The sequence below is a fragment of the Sinocyclocheilus rhinocerous genome, unplaced genomic scaffold, assembly GCF_001515625.1.
Source record: "Sinocyclocheilus rhinocerous isolate Xijiao unplaced genomic scaffold, SAMN03320098_v1.1 scaffold3444, whole genome shotgun sequence".
In the NCBI taxonomy this organism is placed as follows: domain Eukaryota; kingdom Metazoa; phylum Chordata; class Actinopteri; order Cypriniformes; family Cyprinidae; genus Sinocyclocheilus; species Sinocyclocheilus rhinocerous.
In genome coordinates this window covers 165,235-183,486 of record NW_015662918.1, presented here as the reverse complement: position 1 = coordinate 183,486, position 18,252 = coordinate 165,235, and the positions used below count along the sequence as shown (strand labels likewise).

General features: G+C 37.4%; 1 protein-coding gene across 2 annotated transcripts in view; it reads left to right on the top strand.

The window, feature by feature from the left end:
• Positions 1-8,723: 8,723 nt before the first annotated feature.
• tmeff2a (transmembrane protein with EGF-like and two follistatin-like domains 2a) overlaps positions 8,724-18,252 on the top strand; it is a 58,423-nt gene continuing 48,894 nt past the window's right edge. For both annotated transcript variants that reach the window (XM_016538427.1, XM_016538426.1), the window contains exons 1-2: positions 8,724-9,375; positions 17,532-17,641. In XM_016538427.1, coding sequence (XP_016393913.1) covers positions 9,192-9,375; positions 17,532-17,641 — 294 coding nt within the window. In that variant the 5' untranslated portion in view covers positions 8,724-9,191. The remainder of the gene's footprint in view (positions 9,376-17,531; positions 17,642-18,252) is intronic.

The window sequence follows — 18,252 nt, the reverse complement described above, 5'->3', positions numbered from 1 at the left end:
TTGAAAAGCAAGACAAAACAGTAAAAAGCACATTTTGGCTTTTTAATTTATGCAATGGTGAAAAAAAACATTGGCAAAATACATGGGGAAAAAAACTCGAAAAACCGTGTTCAGTATTCAGTATTCGGCTTTCGGCCTTCGGCCCAGTGTTAATTTTGTTCGGTTTCGGCTTCGGCTAAGAATTTTCATTTCGGTGCATCCCTAGCTCTTATATGTGAATAGGCTTGTAAAACACCGTTATGTTTTCCACTAAAAATGGTATTAACTTAAAACTTACTAATCAATGTAATTTTAGATATAAGCCTATTATAAAATAATTCAAACTTCTTAATGCAAGATTAGATAGATAGATAGATAGATAGATAGATAGGTAGATAGATAGATAGATAGATAGATAGATAGATAGATTTGACATACAGTACTGTTTTGTTTTGGTGAGTAGTGTTCACAAAGTACTGTTGCTGCAGTTGCTTTAATGTCCACAGGAGGCAGCATGTGGCGCTTAAAGACTTCTGCAATAAACCCATGAGGCTGTGCAGGGGTTGATGGGTAAAGCCTGTGGAGCACAAAGGTTCGGGCAGATAAGGCTGTTGTGTGTCCCCATGGTGAATCAATATTTTTCATCGTAGCAGCTTAGCCAGAAAAAGGAGAAGGAGGAGTTGGATTTCACAGCCAGAGAGCGTGACATTTCTGCAGGCAGCTCGCTCAGCCTCACAAAGTATCAGAAAGCTCTATGTCGCTCAGATTTCCAAACGAACACTTTGCTGTGGTGGTTTTTTTGCTACTGTGGATGAGTTACACTTGCTGTAAATTATACTCAGTGGATGGTAAATAAAGAAAAAACAATATGTGAAAATAAAGGTTTCAGCAAGTGCAAATTTACAGGTTTAGAAATCTGAAAGTGCCTGTAGCTTTTTTTCTCATCATATATCTCACAGTAAAAAAGTATTGCTTTTTAATCCAGTCCTTTCAATGATGGGAACTTCAAATGACAGGTTTAATGTAAATTCAAACCCTGAAATTGAAGTAATTTACCTCAGAGAACATCTGATCTACTTAATCATGTGTATCAATCACTGATCTTTAACTACGTGGTACTGTTATTAAAGTAGAAATGGTAGTGTTATTAAAAATGTTTAAAGAAATAGTTCTGACACCTCTTTGAAATTAAAGAGCTTGAAAGTGTCTTGAACCTCTTCCTTTTTTTCCTCTGTGGAACTAGACTTACTTTTTAGCTCCATAATTTAAAATGGGCAGGTTAATTTCTCATTATCATACTAAATTCATCCACCTCATTTCAATTAATATACTTATACTAACTTAAAATAAAGTTATCCTAAGCTTTTTAAATAAGCATTTCTAAAATGTGGTATTTGATTAGGCATAAAGCTAATATATACTGTAGTTATCAGACATCTGTAGATCTCTGTCTAGAAGCTGACTCTGAAGACTATTTACTAATTTAGTGTTAATATGAATGTTAGGTTCAGGGAGAGTTCAAAGATCAAAATAATGGTTACATTTATAGCACACATCAGTTTAAACTATGTATGAATGAATATAAAATCCATTTTTAATTCAGTTCTTGATAATAATGCTTTCTTCATGGTCCTTGACTGACCCTCATAGCGATTCGAAGGTTAATAGACATAAGTGCCTGTGTACTTTCATTATGTCCTTCACACCGTTGCTTTTATTTCAGTTTCCCCTACTTTGTCCACTACAGATGTGTTATTGGGTGCATTGAGAAGCTCAGGAATTAATGGCTTTCATCCAAGTGTCTTTTTAAAGCTGGAGTGCTACAACATTAACACTCATTTTCAGGTTTAAAACCTGAGTCATCTTTGCTTTAAATAACACTGCTACAGGCAGAGTCCATAACTGCAGTGATTATGTCACTTGTATCATAGAAATTAGCTTAATTTTAATCAGCGATTGAAAATTTAACAGCAAAATATAATTTGCTTCTCTGCTTCAGATAAGAATAGCTGTATTTAAAGTTGTGATTGTGTTTAACTCACCATCATGGCTGGAAATGGAAGCATTTGTAATGTGATTATTGATCATCGTACTTTAAAAGCCACATGAGGTCATGATGTCTTGCTGAGGGACTTTCTGATCAATAGATTACAAGAAAAAATAGATGCAGTGTAGCTTTAATAAGCTGATATCAAGTTATTGTTTACATGTTGCTAGTCCACAAATAGCAGTCATTCAGATAACAGCTTGCCAGTCAATATCTCTCATCTTCAGTTGCATTCATGCACAATAAACTGCAATGGATAATACTTTTTGTCTGCATCCTTTTCGGAGCTTGACAGCCACTTGTCACCATGCACTTTCATTGTGCCTAATACTTCTTTTAATCCAAACTCTAGTGTTCCTCAATAACTAGATGGGACCATCTCTATGCTCGTATTTCACACCGTCATCTCATATCCTGTGTGAAACAAGCACCTTCTCTGTCAGTCTGTGCCACAGCAGGCCTTCGGGCCCCTGGCCGACAGCTGGAAGTGGCAGTTTGCCAGAGGTGCTGTTATTTTTTACTGCTGTCGATAAGACTCTGAACTGGCAGTAACCCATGACTATAGCTGATTAGCGAGACTCACCCATGGTCAAGTTATGGTGTGACAGGGCTATGATTAAAGAGCTCATGAAACTGGCCATGTTCAAGCTTGTGTTGAGATAATGTGGTCCATCAGTTTAGAGGTGTGAAGTTGCATGGTGGTGTGCTAATTGATGCTTTGATGTGATCATTTTACAAATCTGTGTGAAGGCATACATCATTCTGATATTGTGCCAGACAGAATCATGCCACACTAAAGGTTGTGACACGCCAAGTCAGCGGTCAGTCGTCGCGAACATTGGGCCATCCCTGAGAACCTGTCAGCTCACTCTGATTGGCTGCAGTTTAGCGAACCAGTGCAAAAATAATAATAATAAATGAATAAATAAATAAAATGAAATAAAGGGATAAAGCAAATGATAAACATAGAAGGCTGTTCTAATTTTGTATCATCTTAAGCATTGTAATATGCAAATATTTTCATGATTGCGTACATGATTATTTTCATGACTGATAAGTGATCAATATGATTCCTATTCAAAAGTGTCAAAACTTTGCAGAGCAAATTAGCGTAGTCGTAAATAAGCAGAGCCGATGCTCATCGGGTGCGGGTGATCTACTTACAACACAGGCGCAACATAGTTTAAGACATGCCTTTTTTGGGCATTAAATAATGTCGCAAATACCAGTAATTTGACAGACACAAAGTAAATCACGTTGCGTGATTCATTTTAATACTCTCCTCCCATAAACTTTGCGTCTGAAAGGAAACTCCTGCAAATGCATGTTCAATAAGGTCAGGCGCAAAAATAGCCTAACTGTGTCCATACCTTTTTAGCACTAATTTTATCCCTGCACTTCTTTAGTAAATCCTGACAGTACTATTTTAACACCAAAAGAAGGTTTATGCTGGTGCAAGCTGTTAGTAAATCTGGCCCATAGGCTGCTGTTACAGTACTTCCTCTCATTCAGTCGAAAACTGTACATTTAGTTGGCCATTGGTTTTGCGGTGTGTTCAAGTGCAACGTTTTAGCCCAGATGCACATGACGTGAGGTGACAGCACATGGGTCATTATACATAAAAATGTATATAGCTTGCTGCCTTTATATTTTAGGAAGAGGGTTTCACAGAAAAAGATGATCATATTTGGTGGTCAAGACAAATATTCTCTATACTCAATGTTTGTTTTGAGCTAATATATTATTTACATCACTAATAAGAGTTGATAACAAACATTTATTCAATTCAGCAACCCTGGGAAATTTGTCCTAGAGTAATTTGGCAACAGTTGGGGTTGCATGCATTGAACAGTTCAAAAGTGGAAATCAGTGAATTCATCAATATCCCCAACAAGCCATATCATTTTCTTAACATTTGTCTAGGATGTCCAAGAAGGAGGATCAATTTGTTACTACTGAGAAAATTCACAGCTGTACTGAAATCTGTGTGCAATATCAGCAGAGAACAAAAACATCTGGTCGACTCTGAACATTTTTTTTTTTTAAATCTCATTCCCTCACAATACAATGTGTAAGCAGTTCAACTGTGAAAACAAATCAATTAATTCATCAAATTCTCCAAATGACTACATTATTCACTTAGAGTCTATATGGATTATAGATTGCATGCCTGTGGTACAGTTGTTATGCAATAAGTGATTTACAATTTTCCTTACTGAGCTATTGTTCTAATGGGAAATGATTAATAATACCAAACTACAGGCATCTTGGGTATGAAACTATCAGTTAAAGAATTTAACTTTTTATAGAGTCATTTCAGAATATACATTCTTAAATGATGCCATGCAAAGAAGATCAATATCCATTATTTATTCACGTGATATGCTTGGCAAGTTTTTTACATACACAGATAAAGAGAAGAGCTTCTCAGCAGGAATACCAAAGCACCAATAGAACTTAAGGGAGCGTTTTAAAACGCCTGCATCATTAACGGATCCCATGCTGCTAGAAGACTCAAACACCACACGCTCCCTCCAGAGATGTGACCTTCTCACCGGTCCCCAGGCAGCCTTCCTCATTACCCTGCTCACCATACTCTTCCAGCGAAGACTTACATATAATGAAACCATGAGACTCCAGTTGCCATGTCAACCCTCCAAGTATGTTCCACAGGGGATTTTTCCAGTCCGGGTAAGAGATGGCATGTTAGATGTGATGTAAATGATTTATAAAAGGTATGGATCTAACTGGGTGGAATGGGGACAGTTGTTGTAATGCAGAAACCAATGCTGGGACTGAAGAGTGGCCCACAGTAAATGAGCCTTTACCCGTGAGGAGAAGAATATACTGAGGATGGCAATGTGAAATAAGTCCAGGTTAAAGAGTCTAGAGAGAACAAATGCAAGGTTTTATAAACCTAATTTATCATTTTATCTTTGACACCATTACTAGTTCATACACTTAATTAAACCCACATTATACAGTATATATGCCTTTGAAAATGTTGAATTATTGGTGTTCATTGATCCTGAATATTTTTTCTGTATCAAATAACTAAAAGCAGCTGAGGGAGACTTGCCAATACTCCTTTTTAAAGGTGTTTAACTTCATATGGCTCTGATTGGAATAAAGATGTCAGGACTCAATTCCAATAAAATAAATGTCAGAAAAATGCATTCTAGCCATTCAAAAATCCACTTTTTAACTTTGCCATTGGTTTGAATATCTTTTATCAGTTTTCTTTCTATTTCTGAACAGGTTCTATAAAGGACATGAACCTTTCCATGCCTCCTACAAAACCGAATGATTAATTAATGTTCCATAGTCTTAATTACAAGGTCAGATCCATCATGTGATACATGATACCGCATTGAGAAAACTACAGAAATCCTATGGCAAGGGTGTGCTGTTTTATCTGTCAAGAGTGTCTGTCGGTGATAGCCCAGAGCCAGCTGCTCTCCAGAGGAGCTCTGAGTCGTGCTAATAATACCGAACTGATACGGAGCCAGACTCCAGGAGAAATGTGGGAATGATCAGGTAGGAGAGAAATGAACAGTGGAGAGTATATCGTAATTTTTCTTGAGGACATGCCCAGAAGTCCAGCTTTAAACTGTTAAAGCAACAGGTCTCAAACCTATTTTCCAAATGTGCTCTTTGCTTAAAGAGAAAACACGCAAGTAACTAAAGTCGTCTTATTGGGAAACACATATACTGTATGACAACATTTCTAAGAAAATAAAAAGATTTGAGTTCATTCATCTTTTTTATTTGCTGACATGAATTTGATAGATGAGGCATGTCAGCATGCTGTCATCATTTATTAGTTCTGCACTCAAACAGCCTTCAAAATGACTTACATTAGTGAAAAACTGAGAGTATTCATTTTCATAAAGGACAGTGAGTTTAAAAAGCTCTGGGAAAAGAAGAAGAAGAATTCACCCCAAAATAAAAAATGTTGTAGTTCCAAACCTGTAAGGACTAAAACACCAAAAAATACATTCTGACTTACATGAAATTGCCTTCCGTAGGTTTGACATAAGTATCATCAAATGCCTCTGGTTCTCCTTTGTCTTGTAACTTGTAACTTTGACTTTCATTTTGTGAGAAAGTGTTGTAGAAACATTTATTGTATTTTTGTTTTACACAGTTTGTAATAGTGAAGGTGTGTAAATGATCCTTAAAAACTCAGTGACTAAGAAGGACATTGGTGAGGGAGGCCACCAAGAGACCAGTGACAAATCTGATGGAATTACAGGCAGAGTTTGGAGAAATCATGCATTCAACAACTGTTGTCCAGGTGCTTCACCACTTACAGTTTTATTAAGTGGCAGAGACAGCCACTGTTAAAACCCTCTACCGCACGCATTATGATAGACCTATAGAAAAAAATATTTGAATCTTTTTCTTTTCTAAGAATGGCTTAACTTGAAGTGCTGTAAAAAAAAATGTGGAAAAAAATATTTTTTTAAGGTACTTTATGATATGTTGCCATACGGCAACAGCATACAATAGTGGATCTAACTTAGAATAAGTGTAAGCTTACTTATAATTAATATTTTTCCTCAGAAATGTTGTTTGTGTTGATTCAATTGGTGCTATTATAAGCTTTAACACAGTACTTACTTATAATTGACACCTTATACATACTTTCCAAGAACTTGTGCTTTTATTTATTCTATTCTTTTTTTGCTGAACAATGATTTATATTTGTTTTAATTTCATTACATTTTTCAAGAATATTATTTAAACTGCAAATGTATACAGTTAAAACAAATATAATACTGTATATCATGTATCATAAAACATTGACATAAAACCAAAAACATTGCAGTTCATGAAAATTCAGCATTATGCAATCTCTTGAGAGGAAGACTATGGACATCACCCATAAACTATTGTAATAATGTCATTCCACTATTGCACAGTGTTGCCACTTGGCAACACATACATTTGAATGATTTACCAAAAACTAATTTAATAAAAACTTTTTTGAGAGGTGAATATGTCATCATAACATCATAACAGTGACGTTTTAGATTTTTTTTGTAGAAGTGACACGGACTGGTCCTTGTTTGTTACTGACGTTTTAGTTTGCTTTCAGCAACTACCGACAAGAGACAGCAGTCTGTCAGAAATCTCGCCACACAAAAAAACTGCATGTCATGTGACTTAATCAAAGCACATCATTGGCTAAACTAAGGTCTTCTCTTTCCAACAAAAAAAACGAGAATGTTCTCTTAAAGAGACAGTGGCAAGGAAATGAACACAAAGAGTATGTTGCCATATGGCTACACCATGCGGTAGAGGGTTAAAAAATGCATATGACATCTTGGCTACAGTTAACCAGAAGTCATTTGGAGAATTATGAATTCAGCTGGAAGAAGGTTTTTTACGGTACAATAAGACCAAATTTGAGCTTTTTAGCCATCAGACTAATTGCCAGATTTATGGGTGGACTTGAAAAAGGCTGTCCACTCACAATCTCCAATTGGAAAAAATAACAGTGACCTGATAGCTAATGGAGACCTATTAGCAAGACAGTAATTGCTGCCGAAAGAGGCATCTGCTAAATAATTACTAAAAAAAATACATTTGACTAATTTTATTTTAAAAAATCACTTTGAATTTTTTTTATCCTCTGGTTCAACAGTCAAACATGAACTAACAATTTTCATGTAGATACTTTTTGAAACACTACAACAGGGGCCTCAAAGTATTTGTAGGCTACACTTAATCGTCTGCAAACGTGTGTTTCAGTCACAAATGCTTTCTTTTGGTTTATTTTTTAATAAATGCTGTTTGTTTTGATGTTTTGTTATATAATGCCATACATTTTAAATGAGGCATAAGGGTCCACATATTTTGTGCATTTCTCGCTGTGACTCTCTCTGCTGTGTTTAGTCTTTAACTTTGCCTTTCTAAGAATCAGCTAGAAATAAGATACAGTAGAGGATAAAAAATCACTTTGTTGCACCAAGTTCAAGTTTGATCAGGTATCGTGTATTGTTCTATAGGAGCAATGGGCAACACGTTATTGGAAATTTTAAGAGATAGAGAAAACGTAGTCTAACGTAAGTCGATAATATACAATTTCCTTGCTGTAGAATGTGAGCTTTTTTTAATCATCGTCGATACGCCTTGCGGAAGTAGATTTTCTTAGACGAAATGTTGCGTCTTTAAATGCCGTTGAAATGCCATGTCTTTCGCTCATCTCGCGACCCGTATAGCCTACATTAAAGCGTCTCTGCATTTCCATTTCCACCGCCGAGATCATCGGCGAGCGTCGCGACAGTCGTGATCTCCGCCTGGCCCCTCGGTTCTCTCGTCTAATGCTGTAAGTCTTTTGTTTAGGAAACGGGGATCATTTCACAACACTGCAAGTTTCCGATCGATTTCTGCTGCCATCGTGCTCAGAGCAGCAGTGCTCAATTACTGAGAATACTTTCTCCGCATGGCCCTTCGCCCACGCGTTTGCAAACCAAAGCCCTGTTAAAGTAGACTACAGGGTACACTATTCTGCACCGGCCGTCGATATGCTCGAGCTGGACCATCGCCTCGCTCCCGACACTCCTGCATCCCTCTCGACCAATCAAAGCGCGTCATCGTCCCGCCCCTCCCGGTTTCTTGAGAACACGTGATCCGAAACTGTCTGGAAACCTGCCGCTCGGCTTCAGTGCGTTATTGTGGTTCACAGGTACAGAGGAATGGCCCGCCACGAGACTCTGACAAACTCACGGCTCTCCGCGAGCGCACGGAGTGAGGACCGAGGACAGTCTCTCTAAACCGCGCCTCAGTGGATGTTGTAACTTCGACATGTCACTCGAATGGGATATATGATTTTTTTTTTTTGCCCCACTTCTGTTTCTTAAAAACACCGCTTGCGTCTTTTTATTCTTGCCTTGCTTTTTGAACATCTCGCTTACCCACTTCCCTCCCGATAACATCCCTCCCCTATCATCGCACCCAGACCTCTCTCATTCCGCATCTGCACCCTCTCGCTTCGGGCGGATCCTCGCTCCGGTCATCCAGAAACAACTGCTTCATGGGGCACACTCCGTCCGTCGGAAAATGTCCCTCTCTTGGCTTCTAAGCGCACCGGCAAAGTTGACAACACTAGGACCAGGGCTGTCGTTGCGCGTCTGCGAGCAGCGTCGGGGGAACTGAGATGGGTGTCACGGTGGCGGCGGCCCTACATGAGCCCCGAAGTCCGCACCAGTGGGGCCGGATAGTGGGACACTGGGTATGGATTGCAGTCTTGTCCTTTCTCGCCACTTTCCCGGTGCAACAACTTGGCGCTTTCCCGTCCTCACTCAGCGACTGTCAGACTCCGACTGGATGGAATTGCTCGGGTAAGATGTTCAAGAAGTCCGTTGAAGGGAATAAGGTTTGACGTTCCCTTGGCAACGGAAGACGGTTGTTTATCATACAAGTAGCATAAGTTATAGACCTAAATTGATCCTAATGTGTGGTGGAGCAAACTTATGCAGTTCACTGCTGCAAAAAAGATGTTGAAGAGCTGTTTCAGTTAGTTTACTGATGATCAGAACGAGCTGTTTGGTGTGTTACCGTATACATAGTGTATTATTTCCTGTTCTTCCTACTCTTACGCGATATGTAAATAATGCTATTTTCATTGGAACAAAAATTAATAGTTTTCTCCCCCACAATTAGCTACTCGCCTCAAATCGGTGTAGCATGTAACCCAGTCGATCTATAATCGTTATTATTCACCGCAATAGTCAATAAACTGTCAACTGGTTTTAGATATTGTTTTGCCTGCGGTTTAAATGGCTCATTCTTGTTCGCACGGATGAAACCGTGATTAGCCTAGTCTACTAACAGTCGCTGATACCACATTTCCTACATTAATTTACCTGTTTTTCAAGTTCAGTGCGTTCAAAGGAAAAACGGATGTTTCTGCATTAAACACACTGAAAACCCCAAAACAGACAGATTAGCCTATCAAATATGAAAATAAGTGGCCAGAAAAGCGGCACTTGTCGTCATTCTATCTATATCACCTATAACGTTTCTAAAAGGAAGTTAACTTCTGCTCTGAGTTCTTTATTTTTTATGTATGGAACAATATGTTTTTGCTGTTGTTGTTGTTGTTTTGGGTAGAAAAAACGACAAGCATACGGTCCCTCACTATCATTTATGTTCAATAGAAAATAACACTAAATTAATCTGCAATTGATTGTTACGTCATAGTTTGTATAGGGAAAAAATCGTTTTACCTTGGTATTGGACAGTTTTTAAACTTCTCGTTCCTAGAGTTATACAGCGAGTGAACAAGTAGCGATATTTTGGTCAAGTTTAAAAGCTTGCCGTCTTGAAGAATGCACGTGCAAGAATCCTTTTAGAAGCCATGCTTTTCTTGGTAACAATTCCATCAAGCCGGCATAATAATCTGGAGCATCAGTCGGTTGTAGATGTTAGAACGAGCCGTTTTAGGTAGGCGTGGTTAACTCTTAACTTTTATAAAGAATATCTCTTTGGTTTTGAGACTTTAGTGTTTGCAACTTTACAGATCTTCTTTATGCACCAAGAGCTTGTAACACTCCAAAGAGAAAGGAAAAATTGAAATCGCATCATATGACCCCTTTAAGTGGGTTTTGATTTGGATTGCAGCCGACCTCTCACCCTCACTGTCAGAGCGCCGTTCAGATGATTGCGGATGCACGTGAAATAATCATCATGCGCGCCCTGAGGCGCGAGAGACGCTCGGAACTCGCCGCATATTTCTGCTCAGTTTCCCGCCGTGGCGCCTGACTATCAATCAGCAGGTTACCGTGGGCAATTAGGTGTCGTTCCAAAACGTCTATCCTTGCCTCTTGCTTGCACTTTGGTTATACAACTCATGGCAATGGCATGCATGAGACGTGGGAAGCTCTACCACAGGCATGCCTGAAGGCCACTTTAGTGTTTCCATGATTTACAAAAAGGTGTTGATAATATATGATTAATTTTGCTAGTAAATCCTGACTACAAATGCAGTCATACAACCAGTGCAGATTAAAAAAAAAAACATAACACTAATTGCCATAATCAAACAGGTTTACAGATAATGGTCTTTTCAAACGGGTGTGGACAGTTTTTGGAATTATAAAGTGAGTTTTTCATAGCAGATCTGATTGTCAGGAGTGCCATTTAAAAGCATTTAGTGACAGTTATTCAAACAGTTGTCAGCACATTTGACAAGCATTTTGAAAAAGTGTTTTTGTCTGTTTAATGAAAGTCAGTGGTGTCCAGTGTTGTTTTGGAACACATTTACAGGATTTTCATATTTTTTAGGTTAGCTGTCCCTTTACATTATTGATGAATTAGTGCACACAGAATGGCTATATAGTTGGACATTGCATTGCAGTGCATTTACAACAACATAAGAAAGGAACCTGCAGCGTTATGGCATAAAACCTGAATTTCCAACTGACTGAATATAGTTTAAATTCCCAGCACAGAATTATGCACTGAACACAGCAACAATGTCCAGCAAGACAAATGCAAGCCAGCTGTTTAGTCAACAGGCCTAACCTAAGGCCATTGGCAGTGGACACAAGTAGTGTGAATAATTTTGTAAAGTATAGGTGTCTTATTACTGAAGTATCTGTTCTGTTCATGATCAGAATTCAGAGTCAACTTTGTAAGCTACTTTGTATCAAATTTATGTAGCTACTGCCTCAAAGTAATTCACTGCCCAAAGGGCTGTAAGCTTTTATTTGTATTGTTCAAATTGTTCGAGTTTTTTTGCAGTGCTGGCTCACCAAGGGCTTTTGCATAACAGCTTTTAAAGGAGGCGAGACAAGCACAAATGAAGTAGGCAAGAGGAGACAGCAGACTTTTCTGAATTTGAAGAGACACAACAACATAAACTGCCAGTTTTTGGTAGTTCAACTGAAGTCTTAAAGGGATAGTTCGTTAAAAAAATTACAATTCTGTCATTATTTAGGCTACTGTCTCTCATGTCATTCCAAACCTTCACTGTATGGCTTTTTTATTTCTGTGGAACACATAAGAATTTTTTTTTTTTTGGTCCATAAAGTCAATGTTGTTTAGACCATAGCGTTCTTGAAAAGTTCTTTTTTGTGTTTCACAAAAGAAAGTTATACTGGTTTGGAACAACGTGAGGATGAGTAAATGATAGCAGAATTTTCATTTTCTCTTTAAACATTTGCTGTCTGTTAAATGTTTGTTAGTTTTTTTCATATTAGTTACAAAGTATCCAGATTTTTAAAAACACACTTGTTCTACTTCTCTATCTCTAAAGAGCAGAACATTCTGAACAGATTATTTTGTATTACACTTCTAACAAAAGCTAAAAACATTTTCAACTGATAACAATGTCCTGAGGTTTGAAATCCAGCTCTTTAATGGCCAGACAACTGGTCTGATGTCTCACTCACAGGAGCTCTCTACACTTCACCTTTAGAATATTTGTGTCTCTGCCGGCTTGCTTCTTTCAATTATTCACCTCACTGGCAAGGCAGAAATAACAATCTGCATCTCCCCCGATACTCTCCCGTTTGGCACATTGTGAGACGTAACATTGGCTCACACTTCTCGTTTGTTTTGATAAAATTACGACACTCTTGAGGAGAGCGAGGAGACCTGCAATACCAGGTGTGTGAGCCAAACAAAGTTTCCTATTTCACTGCAGAATGAAGAAACAAGCAGCTGGAGGTAGCACTGGCAACACCCTTAATTAGGACTGTTAAAGCTCTGTTACTGATGAAGTGGATGTTGTTGGCTAATTATAATATTGGAGGTGGAATTTTTAATTAGTACAGTCTTGTGTTCTTCATGTGTATTTGTAAGTTACGAAGTTCTGCAACATTCTCTATACTAAATCTGTCCTTCACCTTGTCACTGTAAAGTTACAGCCGTAACACACAACCTGTTTGTTTTAAATTGCCTTCCATTAGCTACTAAATAGCTATTATGCAAAAGTGGCCAAGCCATAGGACAAATTATGCTGCTCCAAATACCCGTTCAAAAGCTGTTACCAAGGTTATACTGATTATGAAGTTTTTTTATAGAATTTGTGGCTTTAGAACCACAGACTTGGTGGGTATCCCTACTTATGAGGCATATGCAAATATTTGGCCTTGTATAGAATGTCTTAAAGTTGCAATGAAACAAAAATAGCAACAGAGGTTTTCTTCCAGATTGTACCGTACATCTGTATGCAACTAATTATCAAAAAAGAAAAAATATATATATGTAAGTGTGGGACTTGGTTCTACCCATCAGTTGATGATTGGATTCTGAGGAAGAGTTTAATCAGCCTAAATGATTGGAGAAGTCTGATGTACATCACCAGAGAGAGCTCTGTTGATTTCACTGGAAGATTGAATTAATATTTTTGATTAAACATTACGAGGTCTAAAATACAGTATATAATATTAGTAGTATGTTATCCAGCATATTAATATAAAAATTAAACCAGTTGTTCACAAAAAAATCCATAACATGCATTTACAAAATGATGTAAATTTTCATTTTATGGCAACTTTAAAGAAGACTATAAAGTGTGTAGTTTTTTTTATTATTAAAATATTTTTGCCTATAGAGCATCATTGTTCAGAGACAACTGTTTTCCAAACTAATTCCTAAAAAGTGGAAACAATGGCGTGAGTTGGAGCAGGACTGTCTGTTTTTGTGACCAATGGCAGATGAAGAACCTATGGGAAGAAACTAAATTTTTTTTGGTAATGTTAGTGGCACAAATATTACACATATCTTTTAAATAGTATTTTAAAATATTAAGGAATTAAAAATATTTAATTTGTATTGTATTTAAAAATATATATTTATTGATATGATCTTACCAATGTATTAGTTTAATGCTACAGGAATAGTATAAATTCTATAACCTTCCTTTAAGTCTGTAATATGTACTCTTGTTCTAAATGTAATGTGTTCCATAATGTTTTGATGTCAGTATAAGGCTGTTTGTTGGGAGGTTAAATATAGTGTTTGCCTAGCTAGTAACATCTCCAAAAGAATCGACTCTGCAAACCATTGTTGTGGATAGTCATGCATCAACTGTTATCTTATTTACGGCCGTGTGTCAAACGGACTGTTTGCACATCACATTTTCATATACACATACCTTGAAGTTCATAAAAGTCCTGTGTTTAAACCAAACTGTTTTCATATTTAGAGAAAGTCTATTTTGGATTCAGGAAGAGTTGCTTTAACTTGTTTTTGTGGGCCGTCAGATAGTAGAGCATTTTAGGATGAAAGATGTAATTTCCTGTTTGGCTGCTCTAATCATTGCTTTGTGACTTCAAGGAATGACTTTGAGGAATTTTTATTGAAATTTTCAGTATGTTTTTTTTTTTTACTCTCTTGTTGTCCATACACATACAGTGCTTTCTTCACAAAGAAAAGGAAAACAGATCTTATCTCTCTGTGTAGACAGCTACTGAAAGATTGTCCTGCCAGAAAGACTTTAAAGAGAGCAGAACAAAATTCCTTTCCGCTCATGGTAACTCACCCCTGCTCAAAAAGCATTTTTAACAGACTTCCAAAAGCGTATTTACAGTTAATCAAATTATCTGACTGATGTCTTGGTTAAGTTTAAAATCTGGTTAAGCATTTAGAGGCCTTTCAGTGTCCTTGATGAAGAAATTACCGTAATAAAATTGCAAGGATGTCACTGCCTGTTTCCAGAACTCATTTCCTCAAGCGTGACCTGATAACTTTCCTCAGTCTCTGTTTTCACTTTCCTGTCCTAACCTTATATGGTTTTGAACTTTTTGATGGTCCAGACCAGGAGAACGTTGGACCTCAGGGGGTACATAAGAAGCTTCTTAAGGGTTACGTAAAGGGATAGTTCACCACCACTTAAAAAAGAAAGAAAGAAAGAAAGAAAGAAAGAAAAGAATTGTTCCTGCTATGACTATGTCTTCTGTGGAACATAAAAGTTATTTTGAAGAATGTTTCAACTGTCCATACAATGAATGTCAGTGGGGTCCAAAACAACTTTGAACTCCACTGACTTTCATTGTATAGACAGAAATCACTGACTCCTTATTTTATTTGAAACCAGTTTTGTGCAATAATGAATGATATAAAATACAACAACATGCTGTAAAGGGAATACATTTCTGGTTTGTTTTTGATGAAAGGGTAATTGAAATTTACTTGTGTGGCTGTGAAAGTTCAGAAGACATAAGGTTGGTAAACACTGGTCCTGACTGTTGAATCATTCTTAATGTATTATTTTATGTGTGTGTGTGTGTGTGTGTGTGTGTTAGAATGTCTTTTCAAGGTCACTTGGTGTGTTTCTTACGCAGTTTCTGAAACGGTGGCACCTCTTGTGTTGTTTTTTAATGGAATGTGTTTTTTCAGTGTCGCTACAGGATGCCACTGCTTCAGATTAATTAGACTGAATAGAAGGATTTTGTGTCTGGTGAGAGAAAAGCTCCTGTGACTCAGATCTCCATGTTCCTCTCCGATCCATAACACCAATTCCCCCTCCTGCTCCTGTTGCCAAGTGCCTCGTTGAATACTGCACGTTTCAGACATGCACTCAAATGTGTCTACCTGTGTTGCAAGGTCAAACTGTATTATGACACAGTTATGGAAGGGCAGCCAAGCAGTAGAGGTGTGACAAAATGCTTTGCATCTGTATGCCTTCGCAGAGGGAGTGCTTGCATCAATAATGCAAGCAGATGCATCATGCCCACTCAAACCAAAGAGCAATGTGCCACATTAGATTTGTGAGCCAAGTGGATCTTAAATGCAACTTCCAGAACAATTATTTGTATGTTTGATAATAAAGTTGTATGACTTTATTATCAAATTTTTTTTCTCTTGAACACTTAATTCCATTTCTCAAGTGTTTTTATTCTATAAAGTGAAAGTCAGTGGGGGTACAATGATGTTTGGACAAAAAAATTCTTCAGAATATCTTTTTGTGTGTGTGTGTGTGTGTGTGTGTGTGTGTGTGTTCCACAGAAGGTTTTTTTTTTGGTGAACTATGCCTTTAAGGCACGAAGTGATCTAGGACTTCTACTGATGCCGCCTCAAAAAATGTGAGGAATGAATGTGAGGAAAATGTTTTGTGTAAGAAATATTAGATTCAAATTAACGCATAAATTCTTATTTTATCAGTAAGCCAAGGGATTGACAATGGTTTTGACTAATTAGCTTTGGCAAATACTCTGACTAGTATTTGTTGCTTCAGTAGGCTGAATTGATTGAATGTCAGTTTATCACAGCTCCTTAAGAACAGATTGTGAACAAGATGAATTTTAATTAAATATTCCTGATGCAAAGCATGAACAGCTACTAATTTTACAAGAGGGATTTATGCACATACCAAGAGCCGGCATCATTTCTCAAGGTCTCCAGAACTGAGTCTGAGGCACATAATGTGAATATTGCAACTGTCTCGCAAGACTGCTATTCTTTTTGCCCCCCTTGTAGCGTTTGAGGTGCATTGATAATTTTTTTAGCTGAAACGCAAATAAGCCACAAGGTTATGTAAGACATATTTCCACGCTGTATGTGGCCCTTTAGCAGGGGCCTAAAGTAGCTGCATGTCCTCTGGTGTTGTCGTTACAATGAGCAATGTTCTGGTTCTTTCTAGCTTCCAGGCCTCACCGGATAACACAGGGTAAAAATACTGTGTAGCACTTGCAAGAAGCTTATTTGCTTTGACAGCAAAAATCCCAGGGCACATGAGTGGACCCACTGTTTTGTGTCGTATAGTCTTATTATGATGATATATGGCGCTTTGAGTCGAAATATATGCCGGTAATGTAGAATGTACAGTATCATGAGATATTATTCTTTGCGTAATGTTTGTGTAGTTTTTTAATATTAAGCAAATGATAGAGATGCTTATTTCTTACATAATTATAAAAGGTATCAGATAAGGACTGAATGATGGAGTGCCTAATGGGTAAACTCATTATTTGGGGAGCTTAATTGTTAAATGAACAGCAGTCAGCTTTTGTACGCTGAATAGTAAAATTAGGTTTTGACTCAGCGGTGTCCTGTTTTTGAAACAACTCATCTTAATTGTAATCATCTTTAGGAATCCTTGTGAACTTAAACTGTCTGTGAGCTCTTGATTTTTGATGAAGTGCAATTTTTCAGAGTCTGTCCGGCTCCTCAGCAAAATAAGAATATTTTGCAGAGCCTGTACTCAGCTTATTATAAAAGCTGAATAAGGTTCTCATGCGGTGATTCCAAGAAGTTCACCATGTGGTGAATCATTATTCCTCCATGAGCACTTGTTTTATTCCTGATAAGAAAATGTCTCAAGAGTAAAATATGGTCTTGGCGAATGGGGTTCATCACAACTTGATGAACCCTTCAGAAGCCTTGCCAGCCTGCCTGCTGGATGACGTGTTCGTACCGTTAGTTCTGCTGACTTATTTTTATCAGAAGTGTTTGAAAAAACATTATCCTGCTTGTGCTGGTTGTGTCTTGACACCACTGTGTTTATGCAGATATTCATGGTGTTTTTTGGCTCTTCATGTTGTTGCAGGGGATGATGACCGGGACACAGATCTCTTCCTTTGTGACACCAACACTTGCAAGTTTGACGGCGAGTGTCTCAGAATTGGGGACATAATAACATGCATATGCAACTTCAAGGTAAGAATGAACCAGCATTGCTATTTCAGGTTACGTCAGTACTGTAAATTAAATACTTCAAAAATAAAATAAATTATTTATTTATTTATTTATATTTGGGACTTGGGCGCAGACCAAAATATAAGGCTCTTCATAATCTTTCATTGCAACAACATTTCAATTTACGGTAAAGTAGAAACAAAACTATAAAACTAATAATAATAAATGTATTTTAATAAATGTATAATGTTCTGACTGGATGAGCCACACAAAACAGAACCTTGTATGATATCTTTGGGACTCCCATGTTTCTCTGTTGCCCTCATTCGAAATAATGTAAAGCAGTCTCAGTCACCATGAAAGCAAAATCGACATTTTTAATTTTCGTAACTTGCGTTGCAGTGTTTGTTATGAATGATTTGTCCGTAATCATCATTTATTGTTTTTTTTTAAATACATGCCCCCATACTTTTTAATTAAACAAATTAACATGATGATGTGTATACCATTGTGTGGCTAAGCAATTAAGTTGTCCAATACAGAACGTCACACTAAAGAATAATCTGCAATATCGTTGCAGTCGGTCGCCATTCATAGCATTCATACACCATTCGTGGTATAAACTGCACAAT